Below are 20,096 nucleotides of genomic sequence, written 5' to 3' on the forward strand. Positions count from 1 at the left end.
ACAGTATGGTACTGGAACAAAAAGAGACACATAGATCAACAGAACATAATCCAGAGACCAGAAATAAACCCATACTTACATTGTCAATTAATCTATGACAAAGGAGACAAGAATATACACTGGGGAAAAGGCAGACTCTTCAATAAATAGTGCTGGAAAACTGGACAGCTACATGAAAAAGAATAAAAATTGGCCTACTTTCTCACACCATTCACAAAAATAAACTCAAAATGGATTAAAGACCTAAAGTAAGGCACAAAACCATAAAACTCCCAGAAGAAAACACAGGCAGTAATTTCTTTGACACCAGTCATAGCAGAATTTTTCTAAATATGTCTCCTCAGGCAAGGGAAAGAAAAGCAAAAATAAACTATTAAGACTACATCAAATTAAAAAGCTTTTGCACATCAAAGAGAACCATCAACAAAGAAAAAAGGCAATCTACTAAATAGGAGAATATATTTGCAAATGATATACCCAATAAAGGGTTAAGATCCAAATTATGTAAAAAAAAAAAAAAAAGATCCAAATTATGTAAAGAACTTACACAACTCAACACCAAAAATAAGCAAACAATCCAATTTAAAAAGTGGGCAGAGGATCTAAATGGACATTTTCCAAAGAAGACATGCAGATGTCCAACAGACACCTGAAAAGATACTCATCACTAATCATCAGAAAAATTCAAAGAAAAAACAAAATGAGACACCACCTTATACCTCTCAGAATGACTAGAATCAAAAAAGACCATTAAAGACAAGGATGAACAGGGAGGGGGCAAAACAGAAGAGACTCATAAATATGGAGAACAAACAGGGTTGCTGGAGGGGTTGTGGGAGGGGGGATGGGCTAAATGGGTAAGAGGCACAAAGGAATCTACTCCTCAAATCATTGTTGCACTATATGCTAACTAATTTGGATGTAAATTTTAAAAGTAAAAAAAATAAAAATAAAGACAAGGATGTAAAGGAAAAGGAACCCTTGTGCGCCTTTGGTAGGAATGTAAATTGGTATATCCACTATTGAAAATAGTATGGAGGTGCCTTGAAAAATTAAAAATAGAAATATCATATGATTCAGTAATTCCACTCTTGTGTATATACCCAAAAAAACAAACAGACAAAAAAAACCATAATTCAAAAAGATACATGCATCCCTATGTTTATTACAACATTATTTACAGTAGCCAAAATATGGAACAACCTAAGCATCCATCAATAAATGAATGGTTAAAGAAGATGTAATATTCTATATATATATATACATATATATATATACACACATATATGTGTGTGTGTATATATATATGTATAAATATGTATACATATGTATATATATATATATACACACACACACACACACACAATGGAACACTACTCAGCCATAAAAATAATGAGATACTGACATCTGTGACAAAATTTATGGACCAAACGGTATTATGCTAAGTAAAATAAGTCAGAAAGAGAAAAACAAAAACCATATGATTTCACTTATATGTGAAATCTAAGAAACAAAACATGTACAAAAAGCAAAAACAAAAAGCAGAAACAGACCCATAAATGCAAAGAATAAATTAATGGTTGCCAGTAAGGAGTATGGGAGATGGGCAAATGGGTGAAGGGTAATGGGAGATACAGGCTTCCAGTTATGGAATTAATAAGTCATGGGGATAAAAAGTAAAACATACGGAATATAGTCAATGGTGTTGTAATAGTGTTGTATGGTGACAGATGGTAGCTACACTTATGGTGAGCACAGCATAATGTATAGAGTTGTTGAATCACTATGTTGTACACCTGAAACTACTGTAACATTATGTGTCAACTATACTTCAATTAAAAAAAAAGAATTATTTTTTTGGCTCAGTCATTTGAGTTTCTGACTCTTGATTTTGGTTCAGGTCATGATCTCAGGGTCATGGGATTGAGCCCCACATCTGGCTTTATGCTGAGCACAGAAACTGCTTAAGATCCTCTCTCTCCTTCTGCCCCTCTCCCCCACTGACACTCTCTCAAAATAAAAAATAAAATCTTAAAAAAAATAATTACTGAATTTTAAAATCAGGAAGGACGCCAATGTGCACCTACTTCACCCCGTCATATGTTTAGTTATGTCTAATTTTTAAATCACAAAAAATTCAAATGTAATAATAGCTGCCCCATCACTTTGACTTGGTTATTTAGAGGTGTGTTGTGTTGATCATGTTAGTCACATGTAATAAAAACTGAGATCTTTTGTTGTCACCACTATTAATTGGCAAAGGAGCTCTCCTTAGCAACTTTACAGTTCTCATAGTTGAAGAACATGCTCAATAAACTTCATTCTCTCTCCTGACACAACCTATACACATAAAGGATGCTACAAAACACAATCTACAAATAGATTTGTGAGCAGAATCTACCATAATAAGCAATTCTCTTTTGAAAAGGCCTACTCTTGAACCCACCCAATAAGTAATTAGCATCTGTTTGCTTTGTCCCAAATTACTGATTTGATTTGATTTGGTTTGATTAAATCTAGTTCAAACTTCTCAAATCCTCCAAATTCTACCCAAGGACCAGGATTAGAATGGTGCAAAATTTAAATTTAAGGAGGTAGAGTAACAAAAACTCAATACTCAAATAACATCTTTATTTCCCCCATTATTTATTTTTGAGAGAGAGACGGGGGTGGGGGGGAGAGAGGAGGGACAGAGAGAGAAGGAGGCACAGAATCTGAAGCAGGCTCCAGGCTTCGAGCTGTCAGCACAGAGCCCAACGTGGGGCTCAAACCCACGAACTGTGAGATCATGACCTGAGGCAAAGTCTTACTCTTGGTTTTGGCTCAGGTCATGATCTCGCAGTTTGTGGGTTCAAGCCCCACATCGGGCTCTGTGCTGACAACATGGAGCCTACCTGGTATTCTCTCTTTCTCCCTCTCTCTCTCTGCCCCATACTCTGTCTCTCTCTCAAAAAACAAAATAAAAATTAACTAAAAATTTGAAAGCAACCCAAGTGTTCATCAATGGATGCATGGAAAAATAAAAATGTGCTATATACACACAAACAATGAAATTTTATTCAGCATTAAAAAGGATAGAAATTTTGCAATATTCTACAACATGGGTGAATCTTGAGGACATTACGCTAAGTGAAATAATCAGCCAGTCACAAAAAGACAAATACTATATGATTCTACTGATATGGTACCTAGCATAGTCAAAATCAAAGATACAGAAAGTAGAATGGTGGTTGCCAGGGACTGAAGGAGAAAGAATGGAGAGTTATTGTTTAATAGGTATTGAGTTTCAGTTTTACAAGATGAAAAGTTATGAATGGCTCAATATGGTATCCTTTATGTTACGTGTATTTTAACACAATAAAAAATTTGTGGAAAGACAAAAGAACCCATTTCATTTGATATGTAGACATTGTCTTATATATTATTTAAAATAATTCAGCTAAAACAGTTTTAAAGCTTCATTGCATTATTTTCTTACTCAGAAGCCCATTACTAATTAGTATTTTACTCTTAACATCATCTTTTAGGTGTTTACATCTAAAATTTAATTTCTTAGAGCTTGGGAACAATTTTCCCATCTTCTGTTCTTCCTAAAATAGACCTGATATATAATAAATACATGTGGATTTTTTGTTAAAAGGGAAACACAAAAAGAGGGATGTCTTATGCCACCATAATGCTGGCATTACTACCTTTAGCATTTTGTGTAAGGCAGGTCTAGTGGTCATGAATTCATTTGGCTTTTGTTTGTCTGGAAAGATTTTATATCCCCTTAATTTTTGAAAGTCAGTTTTGCCTGATATAATATTCTTTGTTGGCAGCTTTTTCTTTCAGTGCTTTGAATATATCTTCCCACTACCTTCTAGACTGTAAGATTTCTGATGAAAACTTTCCTCATAGTCCTATGGGGGTTCCTTTAGATGTAAAAACTTACTTTTTTTTTCTACTTAAAAAATTCTCTCTTTGTCTTTGAATTTTGGCAATTTTATTATAATGTATTTTACGGATTTCTTTGGGTTTATCTTATTTGAGGTTATTTGGTCTTTCTCAATCTGGATATCCCATTTCCTTCTTCCAGCTTCGGAAGTTTTTAACCATTATTTCTTAGAATATGCTTGCTTTCTTTCTTTTTTAAAGTTTATTTATTTTTTGGAAGAGTGAGAGAGAGAGAGAGAGAGAGGGAAAGAGAGAGAGCAAGCATGAGTGGGGGAGAGAGAATACCAAGCAGGCTCCACACTGTCAGTTCAGAATCCAATGTGGGGCTTGATCCCACAAACCAAATGTGAGCCAAAAACAAGAGTCAGATGTTCAACACACTGAGCTACCCAGGTGCCCCAAATGTGCTTTCTGATCCTTTTCTTCTCTGTTCTTTTTTCTGGAACTCTCATAATGCATATAGTCCCACTAATGGTGCTCCATAAGTCCTTTAAGTCACTGTTTCTCATTCCTTTATCTTATTTGCTGTTCTTACTTAATCATTTCCAGTGACTTCTCCTTGAGTTCATTGGTCATTTTGTTTGCTTGATCTAGTCTGCTGTTGAATACCTCTAACGCATTTTTCAGTTGTTAGTGTATTATAAGCATCATGATTTCTGTTTGGTACTTGGGGATCTGGACTAATGGATCAAGTCTTTGCCTCCCAAATAGAAAGCTGGGAACTAGGATTATTTATCTACTCACTTGGTGGTGAGCAGGAGGAGTACCATTGATGTCTAATAGCTCAAGCTGCCACCCCTGTTGCCCCTGGACATCTAGACAGTTCAGTTCAGTTCAGACCCATCAGAGCTCCCAGAACTGGCAGGACAGATTCCAGATGTTTGGGCATCCCCCTTGAAAATGTATGCATGTTGGATATCTAAGCAAATCCTTCTCTGCTGGGTGAAGCTGAGAGCTAGATGTTTTCTTCCTGCTTGTAAGGCACTGCACTGTGGTAAGAATCTCTAACGAGAGGGTGTCTTGAATCTCCCTACTGGCTTTGGTGAGCTCTGCTTTGTTCTAGTAAAAACCTTGTTTCATTTAAGCCTAAACTAAACCCCATCACCACAAATTCTATATAATATTCTGACAAGTTGCATTTCCACTTGAGGTTTCTTCCTTTGCAAACAAGAATTCCATATAAATTCTGGGTTTTTTTTTTTTCATTTTTCAGAATCAAGAAAATTTTATTTCCTTTAACACTAATACATACTAGGCAAGATGTCACTCATTAAAAATCACATTTACTTTTGTTCTATAAAATTGAATAACAAAGCTTGTGATAATCAGAATTTAGGAACTAAGGAGAAAGTTATGGTCATTACCTCCTCCAATCAATTCTTTACACTGTTTGGTAAATATGCGACATCGTCCTTTGTAACAGAAGGAATCGCCTGAATCACAACTTTGTCCATTACGTGCATAAGTGTCAGGCATACAGTGTGGGGAAACTCCATTGCAATATTCAGTGAAATCACATTCGTCATATGATTTCCTACACTGTATACCAATTGATTTTAGCTAGAAGGGAAAAGGAACATAAGAAAAGATTATGCATCAATGATACTCAAGTGCTACTTCCCTTCAAGTTTTAAATTTTCACTCATTTACTTTTTCCTAAGTTGCTAAGAGCAATGAGAAAATTAAGTCTTCTCATTAACGACTTAAACATTGCACAGAAATTTAAAAAACTAAATTTACTGTGGATAAAGGAGTGGATAATGCTTGTGAGAGAAGTGAGAAACTCAAAGATAAGTAGACTACCATAATTTAAAAAAAAAAAAAAGAAAGAAAGACAAAAAGCACGGCTAAGGAATTAACATAAAAATTACTTTCAAAAAAGTTACTTCCAACCCATTATGGCTATGCTCACATGGACAGCCTCTGGTTTCTCCATATGCTGTTCCTTAAAGCAGAAATCAACCATTTACAAAACAATAAATATACATGATAAAGATTTAGAAAACAGTTTCTAGATGTTTTTAAAGGTAATTTAAGGACACACAGGACATGTTTATTTCACATATCATATTGTAAACAACTGTAAAAAAATAATGTTCTCAATTACATATCTCTGATCTCTTTAGCACTTATGCTTTAGCTAATAGCTTCCAGGATTCATTTCCTGTATACCTGTCTTCACCAACAAATACCCAAATATCATCACTGCAAACCCTTTCCTCAACCTAAGCCCCAGTTCCTCATCGCTATCATCACTATCCTATGCAAACCAAGTCAAATTTGTTCTAGCTTTCAAAGGTCCTAGAGGCTCAACCTCTGTAACATTCACCACTCCCCAAAATAGGTTTTCTGTATACTTTTTTCCATGTTGGCAAGTATTTGCAATATATAGCAATTCTGACACAAATTCTTCAAGTGATGGGTGGGAAGACAAAACACAATACTTGTGTCACCCAAGCTTATAGAGTTAACAATCAAATAAAAAACAATGATCAAAATTGTTTCTAAAGGAAAATACATATAAGTATAATGAAAAAGTATTAATATTACTTTCTTTAAAATATGCTTCCTGTTATAAATATGTATAAATGGAAATATTACATTTATTCTAATTTCCTCTATTGTTATGACTGTCTTTTATAGCAGTTTAAGGGCCACAGAAAATATGAGGGGTAAGTAAAGAGACTTCCCATATAACCCTTGATCAGCACATACAAAGCCTCCCCTCTAATCAACATCTCCAACTGGAGTGGTACATTTGTTACAATTGAACTTATGTGACACATCATAATCACTCAAAGTCCATAGTTTACATGAAAGTTCTTTTATGGGCTTAAACATATGTATAATGACATGTATCTATTGTTATGGTATCTTACAAAGTATTTTCACTGCCCTAAAAATCCTTCATGCTCTGCCCATTCATCTCCCCTTCAGTCCCTGACAATCACTGATCTTTTTATGGTCCTTTTTGTAGTCTGACCTTTTCCAGAATGTCATATATTTGGAATCATAGAGTCTGTAACTTTTTCAGATTGGCTTCTTTCACCCAACTTCTTTTTCAATACTACTTATAAATGTGCAGTTCCTCAAATGTTTTATCATCCTACTTGCTCCTTTATTAAGTGGTGTTAATTTTTCTTTACTTGGCTCCCAAATTCCAAAATGGCCCTAAAACTTAAAAATGGCTGACTCCTTGTTTCTGAAGTGCTTTCTCTTAAAATCTTTTTTGTTTTTTTATTTTGTTTTTAATTTATTTTTATTTTTTGCCAAGACTTTCAGTCTGTACATGTAATGTGTCATTCATTGTCAAGGCTATGACCCTTTACACAACTAATAAGGAATGGGTGGGTTAATTTATTGCCTCTGACCACCACACCAGCCTTGACTGCATAGTAAAGAGAGTATTATGTATATCAGAAAATTCATAGCTTGGGCTATGTACCTTTTGATAATTAGGCCCAACAACTATTCCAGTCTCAATAGCACTTGTTCACATATCCCTGTTGATACAACTGGTTTAAGTTATTCCCTTTTGATGCAGCAATGTCAGGAAACTGAGTAATCTTCTATGCTTCTTGTGTTTGATAGGTTAGTCAATTTTTTTAAAGTTACCCTTAATATGAATAATTATGACTAAATTATATCAAATAATGGAAAAGAAGAGGAGAGTAACATCAGCAAATGTTAGAATAGGAGATTCCTGGCTGCATATCCACACAGAAATGCCTGTTTTAACAACTACCTTGAATGACAATCTGGCTGAAAGGTTCTCTAGTCCCCAGGTGAAGCAAGAAATCTGAGAGTAGATTCATTGGAAGATGGTAAGAACAGTTTGATTTTACCCACATTATCCGTTACTCAAGGTGGCACAGCTCAATGCCAAGAGAGACTCTTGGCTTGTGATTTCTCTGACAGAGGAAAATAAAAGTGATGAGAAGCTGGTTTCCCCAGCCCTGCAAAACACTGTCCAAGAGACTTACTTTTGTCTCACCCGACTCAGACCACTTAGGGAATTGGCATACTTAAATAGTCTTGGGATACCAAGGAGTAGGGAAAAGAGATGGGGATTCACATCAACTAGCACATAGATTACAACAACCAGCCACATATCTAATTAACTGTCTTACAGACTTCAGCAAGAACCTCACCCATGAGCCAACAGGATGTGTTATCTGAGGACACCCACAACAAGCCAACTAACACCCCCAGTACTCCACACTCACAACCTGTCACCAGAATGACAAACTCTCCAGCAGATGTCACACATGAGGCTCCAACAAGTGGGCACAATCCTGCAGACAACACATGGATATCAGCACCTGGCTGGACTTTGCTGAATTGCACAACCTTGAACACTTCAAGGCACTGTTTTATGGAAATTTTCTGAGGGGCTCTCCATAGCCATACTGACTTTCTGGGATTGAGAGAATGTGTACAACCCTAAACTCTGGCCCTCTGGAGGTATGAAACAACCCGAAGAGGAGTGGAACAAGCACACCCATAAAAAAGGTCTGAGAGACCCCCAAAACTCTAGTTGGTCTGACTACTGACTGGTTTCTTTCTCTCTCGAAGCCAGCTAGTAAACACTAGAAGAGATGTGAAACACTTCAATTGTGAAGGCAGCAATTCAAGACTTCAAGAAACATCAAGAATCAGGGGCGCCTGGGTGGCGCAGTCGGTTAAGTCCGACTTCAGCCAGGTCACGATCTCGCGGTGCGTGAGTTCAAGCCCTGCGTCGGGCTCTGGGCTGATGGCTCAGAGCCTGGAGCCTGTTTCCGATTCTGTGTCTCCCTCTCTCTCTGCCCCTCCCCCGTTCATGCTCTGTCTCTCTCTGTCCCAAAAATAAATAAACGTTGAAAAAAAAATTAAAAAAAAAAAAAAAGAAACATCAAGAATCAAGGAAATGTGATGCCAACAACAGAGGTCTTGTGGAAGACAAATGAAAGAAATGGAAATGTACAAAGTGTCTGACAAAAAATTAAAAATAATCATCATAAGCTCAGACAAGAGAGCACAGATAGACATAAACAAAATCAGGAAAACAATACATGAATGAAATGAGAAGTTTCACAAAGAAGAGAGAATTTTTTTTAAAAAGAACCAAACAGAAGAAATTCTAGATCTGAAGAATACAATGACTGAACTGAAAAATTCTATTAAAAAGCTTTAAAGGCACAGCTGATCAAGCAGAAGAAACAGTTAACTCAAGGGCAATCATTTAAAATTATCCAGTCAGAAGAACAAAAAAGAAAAAAATATTAAAGAGAGCCTATGTCTTGGGGCAGTTAATATGGTGTAGTAAGGGGATCCTGGGTTTGTCTTGTCCCTTGAACATAGCTAGATGGACATCAAGCCATTTTGAATACCTAGGGAATTGATCTGAGGACTAACAGAACAATCTGTATAATTTGAGGGAGAGAACACAACAGGTACATGGTGCAAAGAGGTGAACTGGGGGAGAGAATAGCCACAGTGCCAGTGCCACAGAGGGGAGACAGCCGTTTTCCCAGAGAGGAGAAAGATGGGAGGTAGGAGGAGAAGTGCATCAGATTTGCATAAGAAAGCACTCCCCCCTGAAAGCAGCAAGGGAGAAAGAGTGAAAACATCCATAGGGGACTGCATAAGAAAACTGTTCCCCAAAACCACTGACAGAGGAAAAAGGACAGTTTCAATACCACCAGTATTTTCTACGAAGAGTGGAGCACAAAGTCTGAAGTTTCAGAGGTCAGCCCCTGGTGGTGTTCCCAGGAGGAAGCAGGGTGGAGCCCCTGGAGTGTGCAGAGCCATCTGAGGATAACCTGGGTTGCTCAAGGAGAAGCAGTTCCCCTGCTTGGAGTATGCTTGGTAGAGATGATACAGCCTCTCTGTGGGCAAAAGACAGGGCTGGCACCATCAAGCTGCCATCTTCACCCATTCACCCGTAAAGGAACACAGACACTGGCTGAAGGCAGCATACCCTGGTGCCAGTTGTGTGTTGTAACTTCCCATTAACTCTGAGCCCCTGCCACTGAGCAGTGGCATGACTATTTCCTGAGACATGCTGGCCACAGTGTGGTGACACCCTCCCCCAGAAGATCACTGCATCCAAATCCCAAGGGTCTCTGAAGTATTTTGAAACACAACCATACCTGATATAAAATTCTGGAAAGAGATGCTGCCTGGTAGGCAGACACCTGGGACACAGGGGAAGGCAGGGTGCTGACAGAAGTGGGGGATATAAGAGCGGTGACTGATATGCAATCCTGTGTCTGTGAGGGCATGAATTTCCTACTCTGGAGACTAGACGGTAGTGTGAAGCCATTTTCACCTTTAGTCCACCAATACTGTCGGACACCAGGAAGCTAAAAAGCACGACCAAATGGAGAATGGAGCTGTTACACCAAGAGCCCACACACTCCCGGCCCTCGAGGCACATCTCCACTAGAGCAAGTAGGATTGAGAATCAGAACAGCAAGCTCCTCCCTCAGAAGACCAGCGTGAATCCCTTCCATGAACTTAATCTACTGCCCACAGACTGCTGCAAGGTTTTAGCTCTAGGGGAAACTGGATCTAGCTTCATTTGGGATTTTTTGTCTGTAATTTGTTTATTCATTTTTCATTGTTGTTGTCGGTTTTTGCTGTTGTTGTTGTTATTTTTCTTTTGTGTCTTGGATGCAGAAAGAGCAAAATTTTTTATTTTATTTTTTATTTTTAAAATTTTTATTTTTTGCTCTTTTCTCTGTTTTCTATCAAGCTTGTGTTAACAGGAAGACCAAAACACACCTAGGATCTAGCTTCCTTTATTTGATTTTTGCACAATTTTTGTTTTTATTTCATTCTGTTGTTGTTGTTGTTGTTGTTGTTTCTTCCTCCAAAATGACAAGATGGAGGAATTCAACTCAAAAGAAAGAAAAGAAGAAATGATAGCCAGGGTCTTAGTAAATGTAGTTATAAGTAAGATATCTGAACTAGAATTTAAAAGAACAATTATAAGGATCCTAGGCAGCTTTGCAAAAGCATAGAATACATCAGATAATCCCTTTCTGCAGAGCTAAAAGAGCTAAAATCTAGTCAGGCTGAAATTAAAAATGCTATTACCAATATGCAAACCCAAATGGAGGCCATAAAAATGAGGATGGGTAAGGCAGAGGAGTGAATTAGTGATATAGAAGATAAAATTATGGAAAATAATGAAGCTGGAAAGAAGAGGGAAACAAAGATCAGGGACACAAAAGCAGAATTAGGGAACTCAATTACTTATTAAAACATAATGACCTTTGTATAGTAGGAGTGCCAGAAGATAAAGAGAGAAAAAAGGGGCAGAAGGTTTATGTAAGCCATTTATCACAGAAAACTTCCCTAATCTGGGGAAGAACACAGACTTCAAATCTGTGTTCCAAGAAGCACCAAGAACTCCCATTAAATTCAACAAAGGCCAGCCATCACCAAAACATATCATAGTCAAACTCACAAAATACAAAGACAAGGAAAGAATCTTGAAAAAACTTAAAAGTCCCTAAACTATAAGGGATCAGGTTGGGATCAGGTTCACAGCAGATCTTTCCACAGAAACTTGGCAGCCAGAAAGGAGTGGTAAGATATATTCAATGTGCTGAATGTAAACAATATGCAGCCAAAATACTCTATCCAGCAAGGCTGCCATTCAATATAGAAGGTAGAAAAGAGTTTCCCAAACAAAAACTAAAGGACTTCATGACCACTAAACCAGCCCTACAAAGAAATTTTAAGGGGGAATCTTTGAGTCAGAAAAAAAAAAAGACCAAAAGCAACAAAGGCTAGAAAGGACCAAAGGACATTACCAGAAAGACAATTATACAGGTAACACATTGGCACCAAATTCATCTCTTTCAATAATTACTCAGAATATAAATGGACTAAAGGCTCCAATCAAAAGATATAAGTTATCAGAATGGATTAAAAATAAAAACCCTCAGGAAAGTAGGGATAGAAGGATCATATATCAAGATCATAAAAACCATATACGAAAGACCCAACACTAATATTACCCTCAATGGGGAAAAACTGAGAGCTTTCCACCTAAGGTCAGGAACAAGACAGGGATGTCTACTCTCACCACTGTTATTCAACATAGTATTGGAAGTCTTAGCTTCAGCAATCAGACAACACAAAGAAATAAAAGGCATCCAAATCAGCCAGGAGGAGGTCAAACTTTCACTCTTCGCAGATGACATGATACTCTACATGGAAAACCCAAAAGATTCCTCAAAAAAATGGCTAGAACTGATCCATGAATTCAGCAAAGTTGCAGGATATAAAGTCAATGCACAGAAATCGGTTGAAGTGACAGAAAGAGAAATCAAGGAATTGATCCCATTTACAGTAGCACCAAAAACCATAAAATACCTAGGAACAAATCTAACCAAAGAGGTGAAAAATCTATACACTGAAAACCATAGAAAGCTTACAAAAGAAATTGAGGAAGACACAAAAAAATGGAAAAAGATTCCATGCTCCTGGATAGGAAGAACAAATATTGTTAAAATGTCGATACTACCCAAAACAATCTACATATTGAATGCAATCCCTATCAAAGTAACACCAGCATTCTTCACAGCTAGAACAAATAATCCTAAAATTTGTATGGAACCCAAAAAGACCCCAAATAGCCACAGTGATCTTGAAAAAGAAAGCCAAAGCAGGAGGTATCACAATCCCAGACTCCAAGCTATACTATAAAGCTGTAATCATCAAGACAGTATGGTACTGGCACAAGAACAGACACTCAGATCAATGGAACAGAACAGAGAACCCAGAAATGGACTCACACACGTATGGCCAACAAATCTTTGACAGGGCAGGAAAGAATATCCAATGGCATAAAGACAGTCTCTTCAGCACGTGGTGCTGGGAAAACTGGACAGCGACATGCAGAAGAATGAACCTGGACGACTTTCTTACGCCATACACAAAAATAAACTCAAAATAGATGAAAGACCTCAATGTAAGACAGGAAGCCATCAAAATCCTCAAGGAGAAAGCAGGCAAAAACCTCTTTGACCTCAGCCGCAGCAACTTCTTACTCAACACATCTCTGGAAGCAAGGGAAACAAAAGCAAAAATGAACTATTGGGATCTCATCAAAATAAAAAGCTTCTGCACAGCAAAGGAAACAATCAGCAAAACTAAAAGGCAACCGACAGAATGGGAGAAGATATTTGCAAATGACATATCAGATACAGGGTTAGTATCCAAAATGTATAAAGAACTTATCCAACTCAACACCAAAAAAACAAATAATCCAGTGAAGAAATGGGCAAAAGACATGGGCATGGACACTTCTCAAAAAAAGATCTCCATATGGCCAAACCAACACATGAAAAAAATGCTCAACATCACTCATCATCAGCGAAATACAGATCAAAACTACAATGAGATACCACCTCACACCTGTCAGAATGGCTAAAATGAACAACTCAGGAAACAACAGATATTAGCGAGGATGCGGAGAAAGAAGATCTTTTGCACTGATGCAAACTGGTGCAACCACTCTGGAAAACAGTATGGAGGTTCCTCAAAAAATTAAAAATAAAACTACCCTACGAGCCAGCAATTGCACTACTAGGTATTTATCCAAGGGATACAGGTATGATGTTTCCAAAGGGCACATGCACCCTAATGTTTATAGCAGCACTACTGATCATAGCCAAAGTATGGAAAGAGCCCAAATGTCCATTGGTGGATGAATGGATAAAGAAGATGTGGTATATATATATACAATGGAGTATTAGTAATCAAAAAGAATGAAATCTTGCCAGTTGCAACTATGTGGATGAAACTCGAGGGTATTATGCTAAACAAAATTAGTCAGTCAGAGAAAGACAAATATCATATGACTTCACTCATATGAGGACTGTAACAGACAAAACAGATGAACATAAGGAAGGGAAGCAAAAATAATATAAAAACAGGGAGGGGGACAAAACATAAGAGACTCTTAAAAATGGAGAACAAACAGAGGGTTACTCAAGGGGTTGTGGGAGGGGGGGATGGGCTAAATGGGTAAGGAGCATTAAGGAATTTACTCCTGAAATCATTGTTGCACTATATACTAACTAACTTGGATGTAAATTTAAAGAATAAATAAAATGATTAAAAATAAAGAAAAAACAAACAAACAAACATCTATTGGACATTCACTCTGTGTCATACTGGGTGTTATCATTCCCAGAGAGATTCTCCATGCCCCAAGGACATCTTAAAACCCAAAGTAATAAATCCATTGTGAAATTTTAAGCACTCTAGTATCTGGTAGGGCATGTATTTGGGGGCAGGGAACCACACAAGTAGTCACAATAGTATTTTGAACTTTGGAAAATCCCACAAGCCTTATTCAATTTCAACTTCCTTCTACTTTCTTCCAGAACAAGTTTTCCGGATAAGGCAAAGTATCCCATTTACACTTATCCAAATCTGTATATGGAAGGAGGGGTTAAGGAATTGGTGGGGAGTGGGGGCTTTCATTTAAAAGCTTACCATAGCCATTATATAAAACAATGGAATTTGTCACTTTCAGAAATAGAAACATAGCCTCAGTGAATCTCTGTGGTCTCATATTATTTTGTGTTTTATGACTGTCATTATTCCCTGTGTATAAGAAGAGTTATAGCAGTTATATTATATCCGTTTGGACTTCAACTTTCTTTGACTAAGATTAAAAACTACTGTGATGCCTGAGTAGCTCAGTCACTTAAGTGACTGACTCTTGATTTCAGCTCAGGTCATGATCTCACAGTTCATGAGATCAAGTCCCGAGTTGGGCTCTGGGCTGACAATGTGGAGCCTGCTTGGGATTCTCACTCTCCCTTTATCTCTGCTCCTCCCCCACTTGCGTGCATGCATTCTCTCTCTCTCTCAAAATAAACATTTAATAAATAATAAATAAAATAAATAAATGTAAAAGCTTCATGATTATGTTAATAAACATGGTTTTCTAACAAAAAAAATGTTTATGTCTCTAATTTGGAGCACCCAAATATAGAAAAAAATTAATAAAAAACACAAAGAAACTCATTGATAATAATACAATAATATTAAGGGATTTTCACACCCCATTTACAGCAATGGACAGATCACCAAAGCAGAAAATCAACAAGGAAACAATGGCTTTGAATAAAACAGTGGACCAGATGAACTTAACAGATGCATTCAGAATATTTCATCCTAAAGCAGTAGAATACACATTCTTTTCAAGTGTACATGGGACATTCACCAGAAGGGATCACATACTGGATCACAAATCAGCTCTCAATAAGTACAAAAAGATCGAGATCATACCATGCATATTTTCAGACCATAAAGCTATGAAACTTGAAGTCAACCACAAGGAAAAAAAAAAGCCCTCAAACATGGAAGTTAAAAAACATCCTACTGAAGTATGAATGGGTTAACCAGGAAATTAAAGAAGAAATTAAAAATACATGGAAGCAAATACAAATGAAAACACAACAGTTTGGGATGCAGCAAAAGCAGTCCTAATAGGAAAGTAAATTGCAATTCAAGCCCATCTCAAGAAGCAAGAAATATACAATCTAAATATACAATCTAAACTTACACCTGAAGGAGCTAGGAAAGGAACTGCAAATAAAGCCTAAAGCCAATAGAAGAGAAATAATAAAGATTAGAGAAATAAATAATATAGAAAAAAACAGAAGAAACCAGTAGAACAGATCAACAAAACTAAAAGCTGGTTTTTTGCAAGAATTAACAAAATTGGTAAAGCCCTAACTAGACTTATCAAAAAGAAAGGAGAAAGGGCCCAAATAGATAAAAATCACTAATGAAAGAAGGGACCAACACCACAAGAGAATACTATGAAAAATTATATGCCAACAAACTGGGCAATCTGGAAGAAATGGATAAATTCCTGGAAACATACAAACTACCAAAACTGCAACAGAAAGAAATAGGAAACTTGAAAAGACCCATAACCAGCAAAGAAATTGAATCATCTATCAAAAATCTCCCAACAAACAAGAATCCTGGGCCTGATGACTTCACAAGCCATCCATTCTTCTCAAACTGTCAGCAAAGTCACAGGATATAAAATCAACTTGCAGAAATCTTTTGCATTTCTATACACCAAAAATGAAGCAGCAGAAAAAAAAACTGCTGGATAAGAAAACTATTCAAGGCAAAAAATTTCCTTCAGAAATTAAGGAGGGTTAAAGACATTCCCAGATAAATAAAAGCTAAGTGAGTGCATCACCTCTAGACCTGTCTTATAAGAAATCCTATAGGGAGTTCACCAAATTGAAATGAAAGGACAATAACTCATGAAAACATAAAAGTATAAAACGCACCGGTAAGTGTAAATATATAATCAAATTCATAATTCCCTAATACTGTAATGGTGGCAAAATACTTTTATCTCCAGTAAAAAGTTAAAACATAATAGTATTATAAAGTAAATATTATTACATAATTTGTTAAAGGATGCACAATATAAAAAGATGCAAATTGTAACATTAATAGCACAAAATGTGGGGGAATTAAATGAGAATTTAAAATGTAGAGCTTTAGTATATGATTGAAGGTAGGTTATTATCAGCTTAAAATAGATTATTACAGGTGATGAGTATTAATACCAGGTGTTGTATGGAAGTGTCGAATCACTGTATTGTACACCTGAAACTAACATTACACTGTATGTTAACTACTAGAAGCGTAAACAAAAAGTTAAAAAAATAAAAATAAAACTACTTTACAATCCAATAATCGCATGACTAGGTATTTACCCAAAGAATACAAAAACACTAGTTTAAAGGGATACATGCACCCTGATGTTTATTGAAGCATAATTTACGATAGCCAAGATATGGAATCAGCCTAAGTGTCCATCAAGTGATGAATGAATAAAGAAGTGGTATATATACATATATACAACAGAATATTATTCAGCCATAAAAAAGAATGAAATCTTGCCATTTGCAACAACAAGCTCAGCAAAATAAGTTAGACAGAGAAAGACAAATACCATACGTTTTCATTCATATGTAGAATTTAAGAAACAAAACAAACAAGGAAAGGAGAAAAAATAAGAGATAGTCAAAGCAAGAAACAGTCTTTTAATTATAGAAAACATACTGATGGTTATCAGAGAGGAGGTAGGTGGGGTTATGGGTTAAATAGGTGATGAAAATTAAGAAGTGCCCTTTTTGTGATGAGCCCAGGGTGATGTATGGAACTGTTGAATTACTACATTGTATACCTAAAACTATTATCACACACTGTATGTTAACTAACTGGAATTAAAATAAAAACTTAAGGGGCGCCTGGGTGGCGCAGTCGGTTAAGCGTCCGACTTCAGCCAGGTCACGATCTCGCGGTCCGTGAGTTCGAGCCCCGCGTCGGGCTCTGGGCTGATGGCTCAGAGCCTGGAGCCTGTTTCCGATTCTGTGTCTCCCTCTCTCTCTGCCCCTCCCCCGTTCATGCTCTGTCTCTCTCTGTCCCAAAAATAAATTAAAAAAGTTGAAAAAAAAATTTAAAAAAAAAAATAAATAAAAAAAAATAAATAAATAAAATAAAATAAAATAAAAACTTAAAAAATAGACTATTATATCTATTATATCTATAAAATTTTTTATGTAAGCCTTATAACAATCACAAAGAAGAAACCTACAGTGGATACACAAAATATAAAGAGAAACAAATTAAAGAATGGCACTACAAAAAATAAATCACAAAAGAAGAGAGTAAGAAAGGAATAAAGGAAAAAAAGAACTAAAACAAACCAGGAAATGATTAACAAAATGGCAATAGAAAGTCCTTTTAACTATCAATAATTACTTTAAATGTAAACGGATTTTTTCCAATCAAATTTCTATTATAGAACCCAACAATAAGCTGGCTATAGGAAACTCAAATTACCTTTATGGACATGCAAGGGCTGAAAGTATAGAAAGAAAAAACTATTCTATGCAAATGGTAACCAAAAGAGAGCAGGGTTTGCTATACTTATGTAATATAAAACAGACTTTCAATTAAAACAATCACAAAAAAAAAGGTCAAGAAAATATAACACTTGTAACTACACATGCACGAAATATTGGAATGCCTAAAAACTTAAGTAAATATTGACAGACCAAAGGGATAAACAGACAGCAATTCAATAATAGTAGAGGACTTCAATACCCTACTATTGACATTGGACAGAGTAATCAGAATGAAAATTAGTAAGAAAATAGCAGGCCTGAATAAAACTATAAACCAAATGGACCTTAAGGACATATATAGAACATTATGTCCAATAAGAACAAAATATTCTCAAGCACATGTGGAACATTCTCCAGGACAAAACATATGTTGGTCCACAAAGCAAGTTTTATGAAATTTAAGGAAACTGAAATAATATCTAATATCTTTTCCAAGCACAATGTTATGAAACTTCAGAGAAAAAAACTGAAAAATCCACAAAATGTACAATTTAACATCATACCTGAACTAATGGACCACAGAAGTAGGAAAAAAGGAAATCATAAAAAGTGTCTTAAAATAAACAAAAACAAATACAAAAAACAACATACCAAAACATATGCGATATAGCAAAAGCAGTTCTAAGAGGTAAGTTTACAGCAATAAATGCCTATATTAAAAAAAAAAATCTCAAATAACCTAACTTTACCCCTAAAGGAATTAAAAAAGGAAAACAATCTAAGACCCAAGTTAGTAGAAGAAAGGAAATAAGAAAGATCAGAGCAGAAATAAATGAAATAGAGACCAGAGAGACAATAGGAAAATAATAAATTAAACCAAGAGATGGATTTTGAAAAGATAAACAAAATGGCAAAACTTTAGCTAGACTACTCAATAAAATAAAATTATGAAAGAAAAGAAGAGACACTGAAATTAATACCATAGAAATACAAAGTATCATTAGAGACTTCCATAAAAATTATCCACCAACAAATTGCATAACACTACAAGAAATGGATAAATTCCTAGAAACAGGCAATCTATCAAAACTGAATCAAGAAGAAATGGAAAACTTGAACAAAGTAACCACAACTAAAGATATTCAGTCTGTTATCAAACTTCCTAACAAATAAAAGAACAGGACTAGATGGTTTCACAGGTGAATTCTATGAAATATTTAAAGAATTAATGCTAATTTCTCTCAACTCCCCCAAAAATTAAAAAGGAAAGAACTCTCCCAAACTCATTTTACAAGGCCAGCTTTACCCTGATCCAAAGACAGACAAAGACACTAGAAGAAGAAGAAGAAGAAGAAGAAGAAGAAGAAGAAGAAGAAGAAGAAAAAGAAAGAAAGAAAGAAAGAAAGAAAGAAAGAAAGAAAGAAAGAAAGAAAGAAAGAAAGAAAATAAATTACAGGTTGATATCCCTAATGAACATAGATGCAAACATTCTCAACAAAATATCAGCACACCAAATTCAACAGCATGTTAAAGGTTCATATATCATGATCAAGTGAGGTTTATCCCTGGGATGTAAGGATGACACAGAAAGCAATAAACATAATACACCCCCATTAATATAAATAAGGGTAAAATTCATGTAATCCTCCAAAGAAATGAAGAAAAAATATCTGACAAAATTCAACACACTTTCATGACCAAAGTTCTCAACAGTTTGGTATAGAGCAAATGTATCAATATAATAAAGGCCATATATGACAAGCCGTAGCTAACATAATTTTCAATTGTGAAAAGTTGAAATCTTTTACTGTAAGATCAGGAACAAGACAAAGTTTTTCATTCTTACTACTCCTTTTTAACATAGTACTAGAAGTCCTAGCCAGAGGAATTAGGCAAGAAAAAAGAAATAAAAGATATCCAAGTCAGAAAGGAAGAAATAGGGGCACCTGGGTGGCTCAGTCGGTTAAGCATCTGACTTCGGTTCAGGTCATGATCTCATGGTCTGTGGGTTCGAGCCCCACATCAGGCTCTGTGCTGACAGCTCAGAGCCTGGAGCCTGCTTCAGACTCTTTGTCTCCCTCACTCTCTGCCCCTCCATGCCCCCCCTCTCAAAAATAAACAAACATTAAAAAAATTGTTTTTAAAGAAAGGAAGAAGTAAAACTGTGGGGAAAAATGGAAAGATGTTGGTCAAGGGTACACATTTTCAGCCATAAAATGAATCACTATGGGGATCTAATGTACAGCATGGTAACTATAGTTAATA

At 36.0% G+C, this 20,096-nt stretch overlaps 1 protein-coding gene across 1 annotated transcript in view; it reads right to left on the bottom strand.

Moving 5' to 3' along the window:
• Positions 1-20,096, bottom strand: part of LOC115512949 (disintegrin and metalloproteinase domain-containing protein 5-like) — a 130,587-nt gene that overhangs the window by 43,611 nt on the left and 66,880 nt on the right. The window contains exon 14 of the mRNA XM_030314464.1: positions 5,301-5,496. Coding sequence (XP_030170324.1) covers positions 5,301-5,496 — 196 coding nt within the window. The remainder of the gene's footprint in view (positions 1-5,300; positions 5,497-20,096) is intronic.

The sequence above is a fragment of the Lynx canadensis genome, chromosome B1 (genome assembly GCF_007474595.2).
Source record: "Lynx canadensis isolate LIC74 chromosome B1, mLynCan4.pri.v2, whole genome shotgun sequence".
NCBI classification, from domain to species: domain Eukaryota; kingdom Metazoa; phylum Chordata; class Mammalia; order Carnivora; family Felidae; genus Lynx; species Lynx canadensis.